General features: G+C 41.9%; 1 protein-coding gene across 1 annotated transcript; it reads left to right on the top strand.

The window, feature by feature from the left end:
- Positions 1-16: 16 nt before the first annotated feature.
- Positions 17-18,836, top strand: Nkrf (NFKB repressing factor). The gene is made up of 3 exons (XM_038316371.1): positions 17-671; positions 12,733-12,863; positions 13,998-18,836. Exons 1-3 carry the CDS (start codon positions 409-411, stop codon positions 15,938-15,940), a joined length of 2,337 nt encoding a protein of 778 aa, XP_038172299.1. The 5' UTR covers positions 17-408; the 3' UTR covers positions 15,941-18,836.
- Positions 18,837-19,500: the final 664 nt, after the last annotated feature.

Here is a 19,500-nt window from a genome sequence, read left to right on the forward strand (position 1 = left end):
ACCTCGGGGTGGCACGAGGGGAGGTAGGCTGAGACATCTGAGCCGGGGAAGCCGGCGTGCTGGTGCTGCTTCTTTTTTCTCTCACCGCTAGTCTCTCAGTGTGTGGGTCTTAGAGTCCCAGGAGGCGCGGAGTAGCGGGGCTCAACTCCGTTGGTGTGTGCGCCCGGTATAATAAAAAAAGCCCTCACGTTCCCACACTAGTTGGAGCGGTGCGGCCACCGTGGCGACAGGGATCGTTGCTCCCGGTCCCCCTGTGATCGTAGCCCCCAGGCACAAACTCCAGTCCCCCGAGGTTCGGCCTCGAGCGTCCCTCACACAGGTCCTCCCCTCCCCGCCGCCGCCTCGATTGCTCGCGGCCAGTTTGCCGGCTTCGTCCCTGGGGGGCGTCCCCACACTGAAGCAGAGAAGATGGCTGGAGGACGTCTGCTGCTGGGGGGCGACTTCCTGTCGCCGCCGCCGCTGCCCCCCCTCCCGCCGCCGCCGCCGCCCCTCCCGCCACCCCCGCCTGAGGCAGTGCTGGAGCAGTGGCGCTATAGCCACGAAAGTGACTGGCAGTGGGCTCTGCGGCGGAGCTTCATCTGTCGGCACCTGCACAGCTATCCCGGCGCTGCCCTCGACCAGCTCCTCGCGCTCTCCGCCGCCTGGACCAACCACATTTTCTTGGGCTGCAGGTGAGCCTGGTGTGGGGCGATCGAGTTAGGGACGAGGGTGGGAGATGGGTGACGAGGGTCGGCTTGGGGATGAGGGTGGGGGACGGATGGTGGAGTTTGGGTTACGGGACAGCCCAAGGGAAGGAGAGGGTCAGCAGAAGCGGTCCAGATAGGAACAGGGGCGGGATGCGGATGATAATAGCTTGGAGGCTTAAGATTTGAAGATTTACTAGAGAACACGAAGAAGCTTCACTAGTAGGTTGGGGGTAGGGTGGGTGACCGTGGTGGCAGGCAATGAATGACATGACAGCACATGAGGGCACAGAGATGCCCCTCCAGGACCAGAAATGGAGATGAAGTAGCTCCTAGAAGAGGATTATTGAGAGTTAGTCGTGGTGATTGGTGTTCAATAGCAGAACCTCAGACCTGCATAGGGTCTTCCAAGGATGCGGCATCCGCAGAGGATATTGGATGGGGCTTCAAGGGGAGGACAAACTCTGCAGCTCAAATTCTAGTCTCCCGGCCACTCTCTTCCATCTCCACTAGATTAAACACCCTCCTCTCCTTGCACCCCCCACCCCAAGCCAGGTCTTAGAGTCTTCTCCTGGGGAGGCGGTGTGTCAGGTCTCTGAGCTGCAGTGTCAGGCTTGCTTGTAGATTTGCGCATAACGTACTCAAACAAAGAAGTGAATCTATCTGCTTTTCACCTTAAATGGGCTAAGAAGAATTAACATTTCACCTCTGGATGAGGTCTTAGGGGTGTATATGTGTCTTTCTCTGGTTCCTCCTTTCCTAGAATCTGGTGGCTTCTAAACAGGCCTCTTGGAAAGCACTTTGTGTTCTGGGGAGACTGCGGTATGGTTTCAACGCAGTTTTGGTTTTGTGTGTGTGTTTACCAGGGTGCTTGGGTCCTCTGTCCTTCAGAACCTCGAAATTGGCCTTATCCTGGACTAATTCCTTCAGTAGACTGGAAAGCGTCTTTTTTTTTTAATATTCCTGCCGAACAGTCAATTTGTTTTTATTAGGAAGATGAGAAAGTCTGGAAAATGATCAGATTCTATTCAGCCAGATCAGTTCTTGGAAAAACTGTAAACAACGCAGAAGAAATTGTCTGCTCCTACCTTAATTGTTGAACATGGCACCCAGCGTGAAACTTTGCTTTGCTCTGACACAGAGTTTTATTTTTTCTGTCTTCTCTAAGTTGACAGAATTTCTGCCTCTAGAGATAACCATCATTTCAGGGGAGGATCTGGGAAAGCCTCGACAATTAGTCATCAGATAAATCTGATTTCCCTAGCGATGTTCTTGGAGTAAAAAAGGTACTTTTATCATATAATCCTAAATCTTAATTCCACAAAAGGCTACAGGGAATCAGAATCCTAAAGCATCTTTAGTGGGGGAGGCTAACCATCCTTTGTGTTCATAACTAAACTTACCTTCCTGCTAGATTACAAGTTGGGAGGGGGTAGGACTTTACTCTCTTTTTCATATGCACATCTTTGTCTTCCGTGCTAGCAGAAATCTTGTGCGGTATTCTGCTTTACCATAATAGCTGCTCAGTAAATGTCTGGGCAGTGGTAGATGTAGACAGCTTTGTAGTATATAGCATATTTTTTCAACCCTTTCCATCTTATTCACCATCCTAGAGGTTAGGAAGTATCTCCCTTTTACAGCTAAATCAATGAAGGCAAAGAAGTTAAATTACTGTGCATGGTCTCACAACTATTTCTAGTCTGTTGCTCTCTCCACTGAGACACAACTGCCATGTTTAGGAAGGATGGACCATAAACAAAAGCAGGTAACTGACGTAAGTCAAATCTCTCAATCTCAGGCTTCTATCCCACGAATAGCAGCTTCATGCATAACCAGCATATGAACACAAACCAAGCGGATGGTAGTTGACCTTAAAAGCTCAAGCACCCAGGATGTGTGTGTGCATATCCGCAAATCCTTTGTTTAGAAGTCAGCATGTTGCAGTATGCCTACATCACTACAACAATTACGATAGAGCTATGAAATAGATGAACTGGAAAGAACTGTTTGTATTATATCTCACTGTTCTACATAGAATGGGAAGAGCCCAAGACAACTTTGGAAGTTAGCAACTCAGTATGGTCTTCACCTTTAGGCTTTTGTTAGCTCTTTCCTTGGGTGCATAAAATCTATGTTCTCAAAGTTGGCAGGGTTATTTTTGTTTTGTGTGATAGACTGCTCTTTTTTGTTTTTTTTTTTGAGACAGGGTTTCTCTGTATAGCTTTGGAGCCTGTTCTGGAACTCGCTCTGTAGACCAGGCTGGCCTCGAACTCACAGAGATCCGCCTGTCTCTGCCTCCCGAGTGCTGGGATTAAAGGCATGCGCCGCTACCACCCGGCTCAGACTGCTTTTTTCTAAGTAAATGCATTAGTGTGGTGACACAGCCCTTTGTAAACTCAAATTGTTAATTAGTTGTTCAAGGGATTCCATTTGATTAGGAAATGGGATAAAAAAGAATATCTGAAAATTCTGTCACCTAGAGCAAGAAGAACTCATGTGCCAGGGATTCAGGGATTGGTGATAATGGCCATTTCCATGGGACAGATTTGAATGTGTGTGAAATATGTTTATGTGGTGAGTAGCCTTGACTATGAGGCCAGAGATCGGGTTGGATGTCATCTCTATCACTGTCTATTTGTTTGAGAAAAATTCATGGAGTCTAAAGCTCACCAGTTAGCTTAGACTGACTTGTAGATGGCGCTGCGGAGGGCCGCTTCCAGCCACCCGGCTAGCTTTACCCAAAATAATTACACGGAAAGTGTATTCATTTAAACACTGCCTGGCCCATTAGTTTCAGCCTCTTATTGGCTAATTCTCACATCTTGCTTAACCCATTTCTGTTAATGTGTGTAGCACCACGAGGTTGTAGCTTACCAGGAGAAATCTTAACCTGCCTCTGTCTTAGAGAGGAGAGGCATGGCGACTGCCTGAGGAGTCTGCCTGACTCTGCTTTCTTTCTCCTACAATTCTGTTCTGTCTATTCCGCCTACCTAATTTTCTGTCCTATTAAAGGGCCAAGGCAGTTTCTTTATTAACCAATGAAAGTGACACATAGGCAGATGACCCTCCTCAATCACTGACTAGTCTCTGAGCCTCTGGGATCTGTCTGTCTCCTTTATGAATAATGTGATTATAGACTGTGCAGTGTGTCACCTTGCCCTGGTTTTACAGGGGTGCTAGGGATTAAAACTCAGGTCCTCTTCTGAGCCATCTCTCCAGCCCTTTAATGTCCTCTTGACTCTATAATTGTGGTTCTTACGTATAAGCATGCACAAAACACCTGTTTTGGATACTGCGTGTGCTAGCACAGGACTTTAATCCTTGTACTCGGGACCTGAGAGTGAAGCAGGATGGTGAGTTTAGCTTGCCTGGACTATATAAAGATACCCTGTCTAAAACAATAACAACAATAATAATCACCTGTTAGGTTTATTAAAAGACAGGTTTCAGGGCCCCTACTCCAAGACTTCCCAATCAGAAAATGTGAAGAAGGGCCTCAAAATTTTTATTTCTGTCAGGTTACCAGATGATACTTATACTTTGACTTGAGGACCAGAGTGAGAAATTCTACTTTATAGGATAAATAAAGTTTTGCGATCTGCATTTTTGTGAGACAAAGTCTCATGCAGCCCAGACTGTCCTTGAACTTGCCACATAGCTGAGGGTGTTCTGCAAGTTCTGCTTTTCTTGCCTCTGCCTCCTGAGTGCTGAAATCATGGGGTGCCCTGCCATGTCCAGTTTATCTGGTGCTGAGGATTGAACCGAGGGCTTCGTGAATGCTGGCCAAGCACTCTATCAGTTGAGCTGTGTCTCCAGCCCTCCACTCCACTTTTTAATAATCTTTCTTCATCCAAGCAACCAAGAATCTCAAAGCTCCCTTCACTTTTTCTGTTTTATAAAAGCAAGCCACCTATCAAAAAATGTCATTTGATGTGATGGCCCATGCCTGTAATCCCAGAATTTAGGAGTCTGGGACAGGAAGAATTTTCTGAGAAATTTCTAAAGCATTCAAACCATTAGTCTTGTGGCTAATGCAAACTTATAGTCCTTTGATCAGCCACATATATGACACTTAAATAATTGTGCATATCAAGGCCTAGGGTGTCTGTGCAGCTTTTACTTACAGATTATAGCTAGTGTGTTTACTACTGTATTTGTTTTGCAGGACTGAGTGGTGGAATTTATAGTCTCATGCCTGTTAGCCAAAAACTATACCACCGAGATCCACCCACGGCCATTTAAGAAGGCACAAGTCAGCCAGGCGGTGGTGGCCTTTAATCCCAGCACTCAGGAGGCAGAGGCAGGTGGATCTCTGTGAGTTCGAGGCCAGCCTGCTCTACAAGAGCTAGTTCCAGGACAAGCCCCAAAGCTACAGAGAAACCCTGTCTCAAAAAACCAAAATAATAATAATAGTAGTAATAATAATAATAAATAAAATAAAGAAGAAGAAGAAGAAGAAGAAGAAGAAGAAGAAGAAGAAGAAGAAGAAGAAGAAGAAGAAGAAGAAGAAGAAGAAGAAGAAGAAGAAGGGGGGGGGTGGAGAGATGGTTCAGAGGTTAAGCACACTGGCTGCTCTTCCAGAAGTCCTGAATTCAATTCCCAGCAACCACATGGTGGCTCACAACCATCTATAATGAGATCTTGTGCCCTTGTCTGACCTGCAGGTATACATATAGTGTGTGTGTGTGTGTGTGTGTGTGTGTGTGTGTGTGTGTGATATATATATATATAATGTATACAGTGCATGGATACTAGTATATATGGTATCCATGCACTGTATACATAATAAAAAAAGATATCCTCAAAAAAAGAAGGCACAATGTCCAGATTACCTGGCATATTCAGTTTTCCAGTCTTAATCCATAGGATTTAAAAGCAGTTGTGGCATACAAATCCTGGCTTCCTTATTTTTGTTAACCTATTAATGGAGAAATAACATGAAATTAACATAGCTACCTCGACTTCTTTTCCTTGATGCATTCTGAAGGGTTTGGAAAGTAGATTCCAGTTAGATATATATTGTGAAATTTAACATTACACATTAATATACAAGTCACTAAGGCAAGCAGAGTGGAATTTTTTGAAAATTTCACCTATAATCTATACATATATTATTAACTTGAAATATTAAGCATCTTTTTTAAAGACTTATTTATTTATTTATTTATTTATTTATTTATTTATTTATTTATTTATTATGTATACAACATTCTGCCTCCATGTATGCCCACACACCAGAAGAGGGCACCAGATCTCATTACAGATGGTTGTGAGCCACCATGTGGTTTCTGGGAATTGAACTCATGACCTCTGGAAGAGCAGCCAGTGCTCTTAACCACTGAGCCATGTCTCCAGCTCAACATTAAGCATCTTATAAATAGTTTTGAATGTCACATTTTGTGTTTTGAAGCCCTAATTTTTATTTCTCTTTCTTTTCTTTCCTTCCTTCCTTTCTTTTTTTCTTTCTTCTTTTTTCCCTGAGACAGGGTTTCACTGTATAGACCTGGCTATTTCACTGTGTAGCCCTAGCTGTTCTGGAACTCACTTTGTAGACCAGGGTGACCTTGAGCTCATAGAGATCCACCTGCCTCTGCCTCTTTTTTGTTGTATTTTTTGTTGTTGTTTGTTTAGACAGGGTTTCCTGTGTAGCCTTGGCTGTCCCAGACCTCTACAGATGAGGCTTTCCTCAAATTCACAGAGATTCATCTGCCTCTGCCTCTGGAGTGTTGTGTTTAACTGGAGAGTTGTCTCTGGTTAAGAGCACATGCTGTTGTTTCAAAGGACCCAGGTTTGATTCCCATCACCCACATGGGGGTTTACCACTTTCTCAGGCACTAGGCATGCATGTGGTGTGCATACATACATACAGACGAAACACTCAGACACATAAAATAATGACAATAATAATGTCATGTGCCACTACATCTGGCTTTTAAGTTTCTAATCTCAGCATTTTAATTTAGATTTAGTAGAACTATTTAATATATTTGCAAAAAAACTTATAATCATCTATTATTGACTATTTCCTAAATTTCAGGTGCCATTGTGTTTAATGATTTGTTTCTCTTGTAGCTGTGCACATAGATGCAACTGTCTTGTGACCAAGACTGTGATATCTATGAAGAAAATATATTGCCCATTATAAATCATCTTTCAATAATATACTAGACATGGTAGGTGAGTTAAAGAAAGTATTTACAGCCAAACATGTGATCTAATGCACATATAATATGTAATATGCATGCATTTAAAATTATTCTTGACTTGCCTTAATGTTATGCTACACCATATTCCATAATACAGGACATTATGTAGCCATTAAATCCCAAATGGGCTGGGTAATATAGCTTAGTGGTAGAGACTTTGCCTGGAACGCTCAAGTCTGTGAGTTCAGTTTTCAGCTTGGTAAACCCCAAATAGAATAGATATGGGAAGAACATAAAGAATCAGCATTGGGAGGGCATAGAAAGCAAACAAACAAAAAGAACGTAAAGTAACCCCTTAAATGATACTGAAGTTATTACTGGTTGAGATGTAAAGTTTTTCTTGGTTGGGTTTCTTTAGAGTTAAAGGTGTCATTTTTAGTGCATCATGAAAAATCACCACGGAAGATTGCAATAACTTGACCTTTATCCTTGGATGGGTATTTGGGAATAGAAGTAGAATTCTAGTGCTCTTTTTAAAGACTCTAACATTTTTGCATTGTATTTTGACTAGTCAAGCACTAGATAACACGATAGTCTTTCTGTTCTTATTTAAGCTTGCTGGGCTTCTTTTGTATTCTTTTGTATAAAGGACAGAATCTGGCTATGTTGGCAACCTACGCAAGAGTTTATTTTTATAGCCTCTGGGAGATGGTGAATTCTGTAGCAATTGTAATGAATAGGGAGCAATAAATAGGTACAGTAATTACCGAAGCTGGAAGAAACTTGAGAGACAAGCGAATGTGACTGTGGGGAGCCCTAGGTATATCCTTCATGTGCATCAAATGGCATGTGTACGGCATAGTCAGAGTCGGGCTCTGATGGAAGGGCTAGAGAATTTTGACTGGACCCAAGGCAGGTGGCTTGGTTGTACCACCAGTATTTGCAAATGTGAAATTAGTGGTTTTAAAAGCTGTAAACTTTGGACTGGAGAGATGGATCAGTGGTTAAGTGCACTGTCTGCTCTTTAAGAGGACCTGGGTTCAGTTCCTAGCACCCATATGGCAGCTCACAAACTATCTGTAACTCCAATTCCAGGGAATTGGACACCCTCTCCGGCCTTCATGGGCACCAGACACACACACACACACACACTACAGAGACAAATATGTAGGCAAAACACTCAGATATATAACATAATTTTTTAAAGTAATGAATAAATGTTTTTAAGTCATGCCACCTGATTTTCTTAGTCTTGTTTTCATCCCATACTGTAGAAGTTGGACTCCCCACACCTGAAGGAAGTGCTATGTAGAATGAACGATGCTTTAGAATAGCTCTGCCTATGCACAGATAGGGTAAATAGAAACAGTTACTGTTGGTGTTCCGGCACTGATGTAGCTGCTGTGTCAGCAGCTGTCTGAAGAAAAGCAGGTGAGAGCAGCTTTCCATAATCTGTCAATGAGGACTACTAGGTTTTGTTTACAAGGAAAGCCATCTGATGGGTTTGGAGCATACTACACTGAAAATGGAAGATGGTTTTTTTGTTTGTTTGTTTTTTTGTTTTTCGAGACAGGGTTTCTCTGCAGCTTTAGAGCCTGTCCTGGAGCTAGCTCTTGTAGACCAGGCTGGTCTCGAACTCACAGAGATCCGCCTGCCTCTGCCTCCCAAATGCTGGGATTAAAGGTGTGCGCCACCACCGCCCAGCTGAAAATGGAAGATGTTAATCTTTAGCTTCACAAGTATTCATGAAAAAGCTGTGCTAGTTACTCAGGTTCAGGACTTTCTTCCCAAATGCTACTAGTTAGGCCAAGCAAGACTCTGAAAATAGGAAGGGCCAGCGGGTGCTCATGGTTAACAAACACCACTTGAGGTCAGTTTTTAATTGCCTGTTGTGGTCACACCTGTAATGCCAACACTCAGGAGGTTGGGATGGGAGGCTAGCCTGAGGTACATGTGAGTTGTATATTGAGGCCATCTCAGAACAGAAAGATGGATAGGTGGGAGAAAACAATGACAAGAAACTTACAAGGGTGATGAGATGCCTTAGGCATTTGCCACTAAGCCCGACTACTTGAGTTTGATCCGCAGGGCTCCCAAGGTGGAAAGAAAAGACCCAGTTCTCACAGGTGATCCTCTGACCTCCATAGGCAAGATGCGGCACAAGTGCAGTTCCCCCCAGGCATAATAAATGAATGTAATAAAGCAAACACAGCGGGAAGTACTCTACCCTGCTTTTCTTTGGACAGCTGCTAGCACAGCAGCTACATCAGTACTAGAACACCAAGAGTAACTATTTCTATTTACCCTTATCTGCGCATGGGGAAAAGCTATTCTCCATAGTACTTCTTCAGATGTGGGGAGTCCAACTTGTCATTTCTAGAACCTAGATCCTCATGCATGCTAGATAAGCAGTCTGTTGCTGAGCAGCGCCCCAAATTGCAGGTTTTTTTAATCCATCACACCTAAAAACGACAGGGTTCTCTAATCTATCACTGTGGTCAATATATTTAATATTTCTGGGCAGGTGACATGGGTCGGTGGGTAAGGGTGTTTGCCATGTAAGCCTGATGCCCTGAGTTTGCTAGCTGGATCTCTCATGAAAGTGGAAGGAGAATGACTCCAGAGTTGTTCCCTGACAGCCACATGTGGCAGGCACCACGGTGTGTGCAGTTAAACACAATTGTAATATGTTTTTAAAGAAGACCCTTAATATTCCCAATGCCACAAAGATACTGCCTATTGTTCTTTTAAAATAATTAGCACCCCAGCCTCACTGTGACCTGTATCTGTGGTTTGTTTCTTTCAGTTGCTGTGTAGTTTTCCTGGTGTTTTCGTACAAGAGTTGTAGCCATTCACTTTTGAAAGCTAGCTGGGCTTATTATAGTTCGGCCTAAGTTGTTGTGCTGAGTTTTCATTTCTTTGGGATACTTGCTCAAGAGTACAATTGCTGTGTCATGTGATAGTTAATGTTTAGGTTTTTAAAGATTTATTTATGATGTGCACACTGTTCTGCCTGCATTCCAGAAGAGGGCACCGGATCTCATTAGAGATGGTTGTGAGCCACCATGTGGTTGCTGGGAATTGAACTCAGGTCCCCTAGGAAGAGCAGCCAGTGCTCTTAACCTCTGAGCCATCTCTCCAGCCCAATGTTTAGTTTTATTAGAAACTGCCAAATTGTTTTCTAGAGTAACTGTATCATTTTATGATCTCACCAGCAATATCTGAGAGATCCAGTTTCTCTGCATTCTTGCCAGCATTTGGCGCCATCACTATTTTATTTTGGTCATTTTGATAGGTCAGTGTTGTTTTTCAGTTGTGTTTACCTGGTGATTGATGGTGTTGAACATCCTTCTGTGTGTTCATTAGCAGTCTGTCTATGTGTGTGTGTGTGTGTGTGTGTGTGTGTGTGTCTTTGTTTCTGCATGTGTATGTGTCTGTGTATATACATGTACATTCCTGTGTGCAGGTGAATGCACCGCAGAAGCAAGAGTAGGATGTTGTGTCTCCCTTAGTTGTTCTGTAGCTTTTTTTTTTTTTTTTGGCAGTGTGTCACTGAACCTAGAGCTGCTCACCATTTAGGCTAGGTTGGCTGGCTAACCAGCTGTCGTATCCACCTGTCTCTGCACCTCAATGCAGGAGTTTGTGACTATGCCCAGCCTTTACAGAGGTGCTACGGATTTGAATCTGGGGCCTCCAGTTTAGACAGCAAGTGTTCTTTTACCCACTAAGCCATCTCCCCAATTCTTCCTGTTCATTTGAAAGTTTGATTTTGTTCATCTTGGGTTTGGAGCTAACAAGTTCTTGTCAAGCACGTGGTACACAAGCATTTTCTCCCAATCTATAGTTTTTGTTTTGTTTTGTTTTGTTTTTTTGCAGTCTTTTAAGAGGACAAGATTTTAATTATGATTGGGTCCATTTTACCCTTGTTTTCCTTTTTAAAGATTTATTTATTTTCTGTGTATGCATGTTTAGCTTGCAAGTATGTCTATATCATGTGCATCCTGGAAGTTCTGAAATTATGGACAGTTGTCAGCTGCCACGTGGGTGCTGTGAATTGAACCTGGGCCTTTATAAGAACAAATGCCCTTAACTGCTGAGCTAGCTCTGCAGCCCACACTGTTTTTATACATCATGCTTCTCGTGTCAATTCTAAGAACTGCTTGCATGGCCTAGAACCTCAAGGTTTTCTCCTACTGTTTTAAATGACAATTTCATAGTTTTCCACTTTCTGCTTTTGTAAACGGAGGCTTAGGTTTACCTGCCTGGTTTTTAGGTGCTCAATTGTTGCAGAGACTCTTCCTCTGTGGGATTGAATCTGGACCTTTGTCTGCTACCAGTTTTGAATTCTTTATAGGAGTCCATTTCTAGATTCTTCCCTGTCTATACTTCACCAGTAGCTTTCTTGTGCCTTGCAGAGTGATAATGGGCTCTCATGTTTTTCTTGGCTAGCTGTAATGCTTCTGCAAATGCTTTTCTTGGGGCTGGAGAGATGGTGTTGGTATTGATTTTGCAGAGGAGTGGAGTTGGGTTCCCATCATGCATCAGGCAGCTCACACCTGTGATTCTAGATCTAAGAGATCTGATGCCTCTGGCCTCCCATGGCACCCTGTACTCATGTGTGCACACTTCCTCCATGAATACACAGAGCTGAAACTAAATCTTTAAGAGATTTTCTGTGGCGACCCTTTGGTTAAGATACAGTTTAACCATTAAATTATAGGACAAATACTTGCTTCCTCCCTTTAATATTTACTTGTTTAGAGAATAATGCGTTGATTCCGTCCATCCACCAAAAGTGACCAATAATGGGTTTGTAAGTATTATGAACTAAAATATTTTAAACATATTTGATATATTTTAATTCATGCTAGCTATTGTTCCTATTATTGACACTCAAATTGGCTCATATTGCCAAGAGCTTATTCTGATTGGCTTCTGAGTCCATTTGGCACAACTCCTGTGACCTTTGACTGCTTCTTCGTTTGTAGGCCTAAAATCTCCCAGGCTCTTCTTAGACATTTCCTGCCCCAGACTTGGAAGCATGCATTTCTCTGAGGAACATGATTCCTTTTCATGAGAAGTGATAGAAGCTACAATTTGGATGTTAGCTACCCAGCTGTCCTTTAACACTCAGTATTTTTATAAGTATATAAGTGTAATTGTTGGCATTTATGTAAACAATTATTTACATTTATGTTACAATTTATGTCAATTGTAATACCTATATGAAAGAGAAAAATCATGAGTGTATACTTGTGTTTTCCACTCACATGTTAAAAATAAGGTTTTGGCTAGAAATTATATTTGTGTTCTTACCTACTTATATGTCAGTGCACAACAACATGCATGCCTGTTGCCCACAGAGGCCAGAAGACAGTGTTGTATACTCTGGTTTTGTTTGTTTGTTTGTTTTTTTCAAGACAGGGTTTCTCTGTAGCTTTGGAGCTTGTCCTGGAACTAGCTCTTGTAGACCAGGCTGGCCTCGAACTCACAGAGATCCGCCTGCCTCTGCCTCCCGAGTGCTGGGATTAAAGGCGTGCGCCACCACCGCCCGGCTAAGTGTTGTATACTCTGGAATGGGAACTACAGACAGTTGTAAATGGTCACGTGGGTGCTAGGAATCTAACCTGGATCCTCTGGAAGAGCATCCAGTGCTCTTAACTGATAAGCCATCTCTTCGGCCCCTATGTTTGTATATTTTATGCAGAAAACCTTGCTCTTGGTGCCTAATGAGTAACTTAACTTCTCATTCTACAAGTAAGTATTTTAGGTCTGATCCTTGGTTTTCATAACAAAAATACCCTGCTGCTAAGTCCTGTGGGATAAAAGACCATCTCATTTAGAAGCATTTATAAAAAGTAGCTCCATGCCTTGTTTTAATTGTAGATTATATTTATTTATAGATACAGCCCACACTTGATGGAAAAAATTCTTCAGATGGCCGAAGGTATTGATATTGGAGAGATGCCGTCATACGATCTGATGCTGCCCAAACCTCCCAAAGGTCAAAAGCGCTACCTTTCAGCCTACGATGGTGAGTATAACTTGTTTCTGGGAGGTGGGATTTGAAGAAGTGTGGCTTCTTAAAATGATATGAGTGTAGCATGTGGCTTCAAATAACACTGGTAGCACTGGATGCTATGCAAAGAAAAATGATTTTTTAAAATTTTGCTTTTAGGACAGTCTGTCTGTGTAGCCCTGGTTGTCCTGGAACCCACTTGGTAGACTAGAATGGCCTCAAGTTCTCAGATATCCACCTGCCTCTGCCTGCCAAGTGTTGGGATAAAAGGTGTGTTCCTCCATGTCTGACCCAGATAAATGACTTCTAACTTACATACAATTTTGGAGTATGCTAAAAAGAACTGAAAGTGCAGAAGTCCCACTGTAATGCTATCCTTGAAGTCTATGCCACGGAACCTTCCTCTGAATAGAAGAGTCTCATCCTGAGATCATCTGAGCAATTAGATGTTCTTGGACAGGTCCGAACGGACCAGCTTTCTACTGAGGAGTGCTGTTGGGAAAAAGCACTAGTTTCTGTTAGAGCCTTAGTAGTAGGTCTCTGTGACTTCAAATGTGCTGTCCCCCACTAATCATTAGTTCCAGTTGTTATCGCTTCTAGAAATAAAGGTAAATAAAGCCTTTTGTACAGGACAAGTCAGAGCTAAGGTTTGGGTTGAAAACTATTTTTGATACTACAGTTACAACCAGGTAAAGCACTCTCATAGCCACTCACCTCTGAAACAAAAGAGAAACATTTAGTAAATGCATCTGGTCATCCATAATTTCTGTTTCATTAGAGTCATCTGTAGCTCTGGTACCCTTTGCACACAGGTGCTAAGAGATTGTCCTAGCACATCCTTCCAGTATAGGGGAAGAGTTCCCTTCACTTGTGCTTTTAGCTCACTTGTAATCTCATCTGCTAGTCCTGCACGGCAGCAGCCTGCATACTTGATTTGATGAGCTTTTTCCTATTTAGAGTCTTTCCTAATGCATGGAGGGTAAGGGAGCGTCGCCCCTTATGGTGACATGAATCCCTTCACCCAAGTGACTGGGACGGACCTTGTACCAACAGTGCAGCTTTCGGATAATACGGTTGGTGCTATTTTCCTGCTTGGTTCTTTTGAAATATTCCCATTTTAATGAATTGTAAATTTCACTCATTCTATAGGTCAAAATCCTCCTAAAAAGCAAGCTGGTTCCAAATTCCATGTGAGACCTCGTTTTGAGCCTGTACATTTTGTAGCTAGTAGTTCAAAAGCTGAAAGACAGGAAGATCCTTATGGCCCTCAAACAAAAGAGGTAAATGGACGAACACATTTTGTCAGCATGCCAAGAAACTTCTACCAAGATTATACTCAAGACTCTTTCAATATACAAGATGGGAATTCTCAGTATTGTAATTCATCAGGATTTATTTTCACAAAAGAGCAGCCTGTAACGACCGCCATGTGTTTTGACAGGAGGAACCCTGCCCCAAGCAGCACCTTCCAGCCACCTCCAGAGCCTTGTCCTTCACAAATGTATCCTGAGTCAGTGGTTGCTGAAAAACAGTATTTTATTGAAAAGTTAACAGCAACTATCTGGAAGAACCTTTCTAATCCAGAGATGACTTCTGGATCTGATAAAATTAATTATACCTACATGCTAACTCGTTGCATTCAGGCATGTAAGACAAATCCTGAGTATATATATGCTCCTTTAAAAGAAATTCCTCCTGCTGACATCCCCAAAAATAAAAAACTTCTCACAGACGGGTATGCTTGTGAAGTTAGATGCCAAAATATCTATCTAACTACAGGTTATGCAGGGAGCAAGAATGGGTCCAGGGATCGAGCTACTGAGCTAGCTGTAAAACTCTTACAGAAGCGGATTGAGGTTAGAGTTGTCCAGCGGAAATTTAAGCACGTCATTGGAGAGGACCTTGTAGTATGTCAGATTGGCATGCTTTCATATGAATTTCCCCCGGCTCTAAAACCACCAGAAGACCTGGTAGTACTGGGAAAGAATGCTTCAGGGCAGCTTATTTTTAATAGTTCTGCCAAACATTGGACCAATTTTGTCATTACAGAAAATGCAAACGATGCAATTGGCATCCTTAACAATTCTGCCTCATTCAATAAAATGTCAATTGAGTATAAATATGAGATGATGCCAAATCGCACATGGCGGTGTCAAGTATTCCTACAGGATCACTGCTTAGCTGAAGGTTTTGGAACCAAGAAAACAAGCAAACATGCAGCTGCTGACGAAGCTTTGAAGGTTCTTCAAAAAACACAACCCACTTACCCATCTGTCAAAAGTTCCCAGTGCCACTCAGGCTCTTCACCCAGAGGGTCAGGAAAGAAGAAAGATATAAAAGATGTTGTAGTATATGAGAATTCTTCCAATCCTGTGTGCACCCTGAACGATACAGCCCAGTTTAACCGAATGACAGTTGAATACGTCTATGAAAGGATGACAGGCCTCCGCTGGAAATGCAAGGTGATTCTGGAAAGTGAAGTCATTGCAGAAGCAGTTGGGGTGAAGAAAAGTGTCAAATATGAAGCTGCCGGAGAAGCTGTGAAAACCCTCAAAAAGACCCAGCCAACTGTCATTAACAACCTGAAGAAAGGGACTGTTGAAGATGTGATTTCAAGAAATGAAATTCAGGGCCGCTCAGCAGAAGAAGCTTACAAACAGCAAATCAAAGAGGATAACATAGGAAATCAACTGCTGCGAAAAATGGGTTGGACGGGTGGTGGCTTAGGTAAATCTGGTGATGGCATAAGGGAGCCTATCTCAGTCAAAGAGCAGCACAAGCGAGAAGGACTTGGACTAGATGTAGAGAGGGTCAATAAAATTGCTAAGAGAGATATAGAACAGATCATCAGAAACTATGCCCGCTCTGAGAGCCACTCAGATTTGACCTTCTCCACAGAGCTGACTAATGACGAACGGAAGCAAATACATCAGATTGCTCAGAAGTATGGCCTGAAGAGTAAGTCTCATGGGGTGGGCCATGATAGGTACCTGGTGGTAGGTAGAAAACGGCGGAAGGAAGACCTCCTAGATCAACTCAAACAGGAAGGCCAAGTGGGACATTATGAGCTTGTCATGCCCCAAGCAAATTAAGTTTTGACTAAGTTATCTTGTAAATGCCATGTGAGGCAGATCAAGAATTACATAATCTGGTTGAAGAATATTCATTCTTAAGAGGTTTCCCCTTGTTCGTTTCATGTAGTGCTTTATTAGGTTTGGAACTTGGAGAATTCCGTCCACTTGTATTAGCTTACCCCAGCAGATGATATTGTGCAGTTACTGTGTGTGTCTTTCACATTGCCCCATCCCTCAGATTCTAGTAGTTTGTCCAAGCAAAAACACCCATCTGAGTGCAATTTCACCCTGAGGAAAATAATTCACATTATTTATAGGGCATAGCACAGCAATCTGTAACAATATGTAAAGTAAATGCTGACTCTAAGCTACAGCTAATTCCAGATTTACTTAAAATGTCAGGTCATTTTGTACTAGCAATTTTCATCTTTGTGTGAAGCCAATTATAGAACATTTAACAATAAACTGTGCTGTACATGTAAATGTCCTTATCAACTAAATGATGTAAAACTTTCTTAAAAGGAATTTCAGTGTTTATTTATAACTTCTACCCTGTGATTTCCAGGACATTGGAAATGATTTACTGTATCTTGTGATATATGACTTTTAACAAATTCTAGTCTTCCTGCTGAGAGAGCACTACTTGAGAGAGAGATGTCAAAAAGTTTTCAAAAAGCCTTGATTCAATCGGAAGAAAGGAAGCTTGAGTTGTTTGTTCTTGGTGCCTTGCAGAGAGACTCAGAGCAACTCTCCATTGTAGCTTTCACACGGTCTGTGCGTCACATCCAAGGCAACCACAGCTGTGGTAGAGCCTGGTAAAAGACTGAAGATACATTGGTGCTTTGATGAAAAGGTCAGTTGGCTGGTTCCTCTCTCAAACAGCTTATTATGCCCCAAAGCCAACTTTGTAACATACTTAAAACTGCTATTTTCGCTTATTTCTGGAATGTAAAAATGTATAAAAGTAAAAGAGTTAGTGTATGCTTCCTGAATAAAAAGGAGCCAAAGTTGATCAAAATGGTGGTGTGCTTCTTTCTGGAGAGCAACCTAGTAGCAACACTTTGGGTCTTTGGACAAAGGAAGTGATGGTTGCATAGAATAGTTCAATCACAGCACACATGGATAAATGTAATGGTTTAGCAAATAGGAGAAGAATCTGTCACTCATCACGTTGTTTGTTTGCTTTGTGTTTTGTTTTTTTTTTTCTTGTATGCCAGCATTCTGACTTATCAAATCTTTGGCTGTTTACTTTTATGTGGTTTTTTTGTATCTCAATGAGTCAAGTAAAACCTAGCAATAAAAGAAATGAATATTACAATATTGATAGTTAACTCCAGAGAAATGATGGTAAGGACTCCTAGGTTGTTTGTAGTGTTCTTTCAAAAGATTTATTTTTTTATAATGTGTGTGGGAGGGAGTTATATGCATGTGGATGCATATGCCCATGGAGGACAGAGGTGTCAGATGGGGCTGACAACGTAGGCACTTGTCAACCTCCTGCCATGGGTGCTGTGAACTGAACTCTGGTCCTCTTGAAGCTCTTAACTACTAAGCCAGCTCTTCAACCCCCATATGCAGGGTTCATGTTTGGTTTATAACTGGTCCATACCACAATATATAGTAAATTCCTTTTTGCTTTCCTACTCCTTTTTCTACTTTATACTAAGAAGATAGAGTAAAATGTGTATTTAAAAATATAGATTAACTTTTTTATGTGGACCTCTTTACTTCCACACACCTGCATCGACTAGCACAGTACAGCATCAGCTTTGCACTCGTTTCCACAGTGTATATACTTTACTCGTTTGGTAGAAGAGATGTACATTTTATTTTGGTGTGTAATACTTTAGCAGAAACAGAACTAGGGTAGAACTTTCATAGATTTTGCGATTATAACTATTTTTTTACCTGCAAAATTCACTCCCATATTGGAAAGTTGTGGTTCAGGTAGTTAGAACACTGTGTCTTTGGTTTTCTGGGTGACAAGAGATGGTTTTTAGAGATTATGAGCTGTGAAAACTTGGTTTGCTTGTCTCTTTTATATGTTTTACTCCCAAGATGATTTTTGTTGTTTTGGAGGAAAGTGGTATGAAATCAGAAGTCAGATTTGTTTAGAAAAGCCATGGAACAGATTAGTTAAACTTGAGGCTCTGTGATAATTGGGTTAAGTATATAGGAATTGGGTTCCTGATTTTGGTTGGCCAGATAACTTGGTAGATAGAGCAGCTTTAGTATTGATGTGGAAAAATCAGGTTGACAGGAATAAGCTGCTGACAACCTTGCTGTTCCAGTTTCCAGTTTTCCTTTTATTTGGTCCTTGCATTTTCCTTTTCTTAGAAATAGAAGTCACTTTTAGCTCAGGAACTTTGCTATAAAACTTGACAGAATGAGTGCTTCCAAGTTTTATTTGTATTAAATGTAAGCTGAAAACTGTATATGCATATGTGCTTGTGCTCACAGAGCCACTCTTTAACACCTACCCCCCCCCTCCTTGATTGCAAAAGTGAGTGGAACTATCATTCCATTGGGGTGCATTTTTTTAGTAGTATTCAGTGTGTTTACTTTGCTATGAGTCACCCTTTAAGTGGGTCCTAAATAAAGGACTCTAATTACAGCTTTGGTTCTTCAGCATACCCCCTTCCTCACATAAGCAGGTACAGAATTGAAAGTTTGAGTCTCAAAAAGGCACCTTGAAAATGTTTTAACTTTCTTGTAATTACATGCGGACAAGGCAGGCTTTGTTAACAATTGTAAAGAAAAAAGGGTAATTTGTATAAAATGTTCCAGTGAGTGTCTAGGTAGCTTTGGCTATGTCTATGTCAGTTTCATTGTTAAGGTTGTAAAAGGATTATCCCACGAGAAATTGATGATGGTGTTTCTCAGGAGATGTACAAAATAAAATGTTACTAAATCAGCCTGTTCCCAGTCTCATCCTAAATTTTTCAAATAGCAATATTATCCATATTTAAGGTGCCCAGCCAAAACAGGGTGAAAAAAGTTAATTCAAACACCAAATAAAAAAATTGATGGGGTTCTACTTCGAAACAGAAATGGACTTGAAAGGGAAATACTAAGTGTATTTGAGGATGTTAGTCCTAAGTGGAACAATGCAATTCACTTGGCAGATTGAACTCACCCACAGTGAGGTCTAAGTACCCTTCAAGGATGACTGGGGTGCATGCATCTTTTCCTTCCAACTATTAATGAGACACAGCATGTTACTGTCATTCTCTTTAAAATGAGATTAGTTGCTCCTCAGAGAAGAGCTCACTTACATTTCAACGTGATATCAGAGGATACCTACCCTCACAAACTTACACAGAATTTAAGCATTTTATGCCTGCCTGGGTGTACCTTTGTGCACCATCTTGAGTGCAGTACTCATGGAGGCCTGAGGAGGGCATCAGATCTCCCTAAGTACAGGAGTTACAACAGTTTTGAGCAACCCAGTGTGGGTCCTGGGAACTGAAACAAGGTCCTCTGGAAAAAGAGCAAGCGTTCTTAACTGAGCTGTCTCTCCATCTGTCCCCTACCTCCCTATTATTTTCCTTTGAGGTGGAGTCTCATCATGTAACTGC

Source organism: Arvicola amphibius, chromosome X, assembly GCF_903992535.2.
Source record: "Arvicola amphibius chromosome X, mArvAmp1.2, whole genome shotgun sequence".
In the NCBI taxonomy this organism is placed as follows: Eukaryota; Metazoa; Chordata; class Mammalia; order Rodentia; family Cricetidae; genus Arvicola; species Arvicola amphibius.

What these genes read in the sequence shown, in the direction of transcription:
- Nkrf (XM_038316371.1), top strand. Translation starts at nt 409, where the DNA reads ATGGCTGGAGGACGTCTGCTGCTGGGGGGCGACTTCCTGTCGCCGCCG. An exon ending in CACATTTTCTTGGGCTGCAG is followed by an intron (nt 672 to 12,732) that starts GTGAGCCTGGTG and finishes ATTTATTTATAG; the next exon opens with ATACAGCCCACACTTGATGG. An exon ending in CTACCTTTCAGCCTACGATG is followed by an intron (nt 12,864 to 13,997) that starts GTGAGTATAACT and finishes CTCATTCTATAG; the next exon opens with GTCAAAATCCTCCTAAAAAG.